Source organism: Artemia sp. Qi Xiang Cuo, chromosome 1, assembly GCF_049724085.1.
Source record: "Artemia sp. Qi Xiang Cuo chromosome 1, ASM4972408v1, whole genome shotgun sequence".
Lineage (NCBI taxonomy): Eukaryota > Metazoa > Arthropoda > Branchiopoda > Anostraca > Artemiidae > Artemia > Artemia sp. Qi Xiang Cuo.
Window position 1 is genome coordinate 41,640,480 of NC_142794.1, and position 6,000 is coordinate 41,646,479.

The window sequence follows — 6,000 nt, forward strand, 5'->3', positions numbered from 1 at the left end:
AACCCCTTTAAAATTAAACTTTAACTCTACACCTTGAAACCTACTCGCCTAAACTATCAAAGAAAGAAAAAGATACATATAAGTCGTAAGCCATACCTGCCTTCTCTTATGTCTCTTGTAAAGTAGATATAAAGCTAACAATTTTTCTTGCCTTGTTCTCAAACTAATGTTAAATTTTTTTTTTACGTTTGTCTTTAATGCCAGAGAGTAATCATATTCGTGAGTAAAACCATAATTTGACACAACAGCAAACAGTACAATATCAGCCCACAGGCATGGATCGAATGTAATAGCAAGATTAATTAAACAGGATCATGTATATTCCCAGATATGGCAGCAGCCTGGCTCAGGCAAAAACAGAGGAAACAGACGGTTTCAATGTAAATATTTACATCCTATTATAGATTTTGCTATATGTGGCTGCTGTATGTAAAAGAAAAATTGAAATCAATGCAAAAAAGTACATAAGGTATTATTTTGTCATTTGCAAACTCATTCTGCATGATTTAGAACTGCCTTTATAGCTCGTTTGTATTTAAATCAAATGTTCTTGTTCAATATAAAAGATTATACATGTGAACATTTATGTTATATTCAATAACAATTGTTATATTTAAAAAACTACTATATTTAAAAAAAAGTATAGATGATACAGAAAAAACTTATTTCATATTTGGATTGAGCATCCCAGAAACAATATTGAATCAGCTTAAAAAACCTTGGCACTAAAAACTTTTTTTCCCATTGACTTGTTATGAAACTAACTGAATTTGCCTTAGCTGAATTTCTGAACTTAACTGAATTTCGTTTGTGTAAGAAGCCATTTTTAAACTCAGATTGCACGCGACTGATAGAAGAGGGTGTTGGATATTTTGAGATTTCTGCAGATGCTACCAATAAATACAGCAGGAAAGAAAAGCATTCTTGGGACATTTAACTCAACACATATATAGAGCAGGGATTAACTTATTTAATCCCTTGTTGCGGAACTATTCAACAGTATATCACATATATACATTAAAAGTTCAACTGGTTCCAAATTAATAACCTAACAACTTAAAAACTGGTTAGAAAAGAAAAAACTTAGACCTTATTTTATAACGAATTAATAAAAATATTACAACAATGGCAAAAATATAGGCTAATTTAATTCATTATTTAGGCAGAAAAAAAAAAAAAAAAAAAAAAAGTATAGCATCGTCTTTTGTTAATTTGGATTGATAATTAGGTATTTGTTAAATGTGATACACATTACTGTGCTTATTTTATATTTATGGTGTCAACCTATAGTTAGCTACCATCAACATAACGTTTTTACAGACACATAAGGAACACAAGTTGTGTAAGCATCATTAGGTCACGTAAGGAATATAAGCTTATGATCAATAACGGAAAAAAAATTATAAAACACTTAATGGATATTAAAAACAAAAAACAGTATGACAAACAAATAAGTTATTCTAGATGCATGTGTAAGATGTGACAAAAACAAACAAACGATTATTTGGCGCATTTGAATCTTACTAAATGTTCATGGTCATTGCAGTCTGTTTTGCAGTTATCATATCACTAAAGCCTTGCTTATTTGATGACACTATATATATTGGCTGTATAGGCTATATATGTAAGTGATTGGCTATCAAAGTTAATTCACTTTCTTATTTTCAGCATTCCTACTTATGAACTATGACTTGAGTGCAGGACACAAAAACCAGATAAAAAAGATTTTTCATGAAAGAACAAAGGCACTGGTGGCCAAGTAATTTTATCACCAACCAAGGCACTAATACACAAAAGAGAATAAAAAGATAATAAGGGACTTAAATCAAGTAAGCTAGATTGCTATAGAAGGAGAAGAAAAGGGATAATATGGAAAGGGACAGGCAATAATGAAAAATGAAACTACCTATAGCACAGTTAAAAGGAAAAAATAACTCTTCAGTGTCCATGTACATATGATTTATAGTTAGAGCTAATGACACATCAAATGTATTATAATTAACAGCCAACAAATAAAGACAATGAAAGTCTACAAATTACATACTTTTGAAATAAACGATACTTTTGAAATAAAAGCAACAAATATACTCTGCCCATCCATACCATGATTGAATATGTTTTTCTTTGTTTCAGAAATATATTAAATATTTGCATAGTCAAATACCTAACTAGCAAAATGATAGAATTCAAGACCTTAGAATACTACTGAACGTTTTTGGATAAAACTAACTTAACCATTATATTACCAGATATGTGTCAGTTTGTTTAATTTGCATTATATGAGTTCAGGAAGAAAACCTAAAAATGATCTATTCTTATAATGTCCTCTATTCAGTTTTATATTGACACACACATTTTCCCTCAAAGAAACGTGAATGAAAAATGTAGCCTGAATTAAAGTCATCAGCATCGCATGACTATAGATATTAGTTGAACAAGTTACATGCACAGTGACAAAACAAATTTAAAAACCAATAAACATGTTGAATTAGGTATAAGCCTTTTTTCGCTTGGATATAAGTAACATCAACAAAACAAAACCAAAATCTGTTCCTGTGTATTTATTTCATTCTTTAATAGTAAAACCTGTATTTTGTCTTCCTTTTTTGCTTAGATTCTTGATAAAACAATTAAAACTTCAGGCCTGTTCTTTTTTACTAAGATATTACATCTAAGATCTCACATCTTTCTGCAAAGATTTCCATTCTTTTAACTCATCTTTATTCTGAGATCTTACAGCTCATTGATGTTAGCAAAAAGTGTGAAAGACGCCATCTTTCTGCCATATAGAACAATGATGAGAGAACTTTGATGATATACTCATCATTGTTCTTAGACCGCTGCTCAGAGCAGAATGACGAAAGACGTTTGCAACAGAACACTATAAGATGTAAGATCTTAGTGCTAAGATTTCACTTTTAAGTGTTCTTTGTCAAAAGATGTAAGATCTTAGCACAAAGATGAGTAAAAGAGCAGTCCTTTCATAAAACTACACAAAATCAGGTTTATCAAAGATATGAATCTTACTAAATTATTGTATAAGTTGAGGAAATATAAGCATAAACTTATTTATGTTCTTTGGTACTAGTTGCCCCACTACACAATAATAAATTATCATTAACTATGATGACCAAAAGATTTCTAGATAACAAAATTGAAAATAGATTAATGGCTATTTATAAGTATAATTACTGGTCTTTCCATTTTTAGATATGAATTATCAAGATCCCCAGGACATAACCAGAATGAACAACCTATTTCCAATAGTTAATTATCAACTTATTTGCTTGAATACGGCCGTTCTATACTCCTTGTTGACAGGATTTTATTTTATTTGGGTTTTATTTTTATTGGATAAATTGAAAAAAATATCTAAGCATAAACTCATTTTGGTTATTTTGGTGCTGGTTGTCCCTTTATACTATAAAAAAAACAACCAATAAATTATCATTTACTATGATAACACATACATTTCTAGATACCAAAATTGAAATTAGGTTGTTGAGCTATTTAAAATTATAATGACTAATCTAATTATTTTTAAATATTAACTATCAAGATCCAAAGGGCATAGGCAATTTTAATTTAAACTTTATTTATTTTCATTGCTACTTTTGTGATTATTTTTCCCCCTCCTAAGATTTCGAAAAATATCTTTTTTGAGATATTTTTGGTGAAAAATACCTATTTGTGGCATTTCCATTGAAAAAGACAAATTTGCCCCATTTTAGATTTTGAAATATTGTCCCCCCCCCTAATTTCGCGTATTGACACCACTGCTCTTATTAGTTGATTTAGTATAAATTTTTCCTGCAAATAGATGTTTCCTTTGTACCTTTGGGCTAAATGAAAACAGCCAAAATGCAGCATAGGTATGCCTAAATTTAATGACAAAAAAAGGGAAAGTCAAATAAATCTACTACATAACCAGCATAATTAATGTTGAATTGAGTAAGCAACCATTTTGTATACCCCATATAACTAGTTGTTCTTGTTTTAACTAAGTAAATTAAGCATTAAAAATGGTTTAACCATACATGCAGAAAAAAATAGTTCATTTTGGTAATTTCTAATGAAAATTTAGTAACTTTGTTTGATTGCAGCACCCTTTCTTTTAAAGTTTACTAAGGCTCAAATTCAGTCATTTCAGTAAAAATAAGAGATACTTTTAAATAATAATGCAGGATACAGATTTCAGTTTATTTGGTGGCAGACCAGTGGGCCCCCCCCCCCTCCCCATAAGGTGCAACTATTTATCAAGTATTTGCATAAAGAGGAACAGATTTTCCAAAATAGGGTAGAGTAGAGTTTATACCTCTGCTCTTTTTTCCCTCCTCCAAGAATAAATTATCGGAGTATTTCTCCCAAAGAGGTTCAAATAGTATAGCTGTTCTGACTAAGCTCCAACAGTTCAGGAATAGCCTAAAATACAAATCACATTTTCTGGAAGAGTAGACCTACAAAGTTGTAGACCTAACTTGCTTCTTAGGCTCAAATTTAGCCTTGAAGTTATCTATATAATTTACAAAAAGAAAAGTCTGTGTTTTTTGTAAACTTCTAGTGTCCGCCCATGAAATACTTTCAATCATCTTCTTTTCTGCAAATATTGCACAGGTGCGGCACTTCCCAAAGACACCGGAGGGGGAGGGAGGGTTATGGATATTCATGGAACAGACTATATCAAAAATTCATCTATATAGCTGTTTATAAACTTTTTCCTGTTTCTTGAACTCCAGGAAAGAGCAATGGATACTTTTATAATTACATCCAGAATTTTTAAAATGCTACTTACTTAAGTTGATTTGAGACGTACTTATAGCCCTATCTAAAACCAATTTAAAGATAAACTACGCATTAAAAGGCATTATTTTTCTCCATAGTATAAAAGTATTAATTACGCTATTTCCGAAAATAAAAAAAAATAGATTTGTACCCAATACATTAAATAGTCCAATACTTTCACCTGCAGATGTTCCCATCCAAGTGCAATTATTTTGATGAAGAGATAATCTAATATGTTCGCATTGTAAACTTTGATTTCCACTGTTTTTTTTTCTTTTGAAGCCGTAAAACTGTAAATGTGTTTTTGTTTTTTTTTATAACGTAGAATGAATTGAAAATTCCTTATTTTTCGCATTCACGCCTTTTCTCTCTAGATTGAGATTATGTATTTTCATATATTTTTAGTATATTAGATATACTAAAAGTATATGGAAATAAAATTTGTTATAATACAGGAGATGACGCCGTGAAAAAAATAATGAAGAAGATATTTCTTAGCCCCCGTTTCCATTAGATGATTTACGGACCAAACGCCAGACGAAACAATCAATAGAAAACCGAATTTTCTTGTGATGTGGTGAAAAGAAATTTTTGCTCCCGTTTTTTTGGAAGATTATCTCCCCGTTCTATGACATATACCCCGAAACAAGAACAGGTTTTGAATCCGCGTCCAATAATCTTATTGCAATTGATGTTTGTACTTTTTGGTGTTAAAAAGCCAATTGCGATTATTGAGTTATACTCAAAAGCACTTATTGAAATCTCTTGCAATAAATTATTCGCTTTTTGCAATTCAGAGCTCAATAAGCTGCAATTCGTCCTTTTACAGATAGAAGATCTTTCAAATATTATCTATTAGAATAAGCCAACAATATTTTTAGTTAGTTTCTTAGCTTCCATGGGTTTGCAATACTTTTTTTGAAAAAAGTTTCATTTTGATGTTCAAACGTACTCAACAGACAACAGCTTACGCTTTTCAATACATTATTGAAATTAATTATAATAAGCTCTGTTAACACGCAACTACTAGCGTATTTTGGACCATATTCAATTTCAGCACTTCCTTATTGATAAATTTCTATTGCTTCTGTTTCCCTAATCATCATCCTGATTAAGTAACTTTTTGATCAATTCATGCACCAAAAACAAATTTTATGTATAAAATATAAAAACTAAACTTTCTCTTGAGAATAAATTTCAGTTCATTATTCCCAATAA

The 6,000-nt window shown here is 30.2% G+C and overlaps 1 protein-coding gene across 5 annotated transcripts in view; it reads right to left on the minus strand.

Moving 5' to 3' along the window:
• LOC148956324 (uncharacterized) overlaps positions 1 to 5,122 on the minus strand; it is a 67,656-nt gene extending 62,534 nt beyond the window's left edge. Inside the window, exon 1 of one of the 5 annotated variants that reach the window (XM_089094934.1) lies at positions 4,958 to 5,122. Coding sequence is in view for 1 of the 5 variants with exons in the window: in XM_089094925.1 (XP_088951051.1) it covers positions 4,934 to 4,942 (9 nt within the window). In the remaining 4 variants the exon portion in view is untranslated. The other 4 variants (XM_089094939.1, XM_089094925.1, XM_089094946.1 and 1 more) reach the window with 4 other exon arrangements.
• Between the last annotated feature and the right edge of the window lie 878 nt (positions 5,123 to 6,000).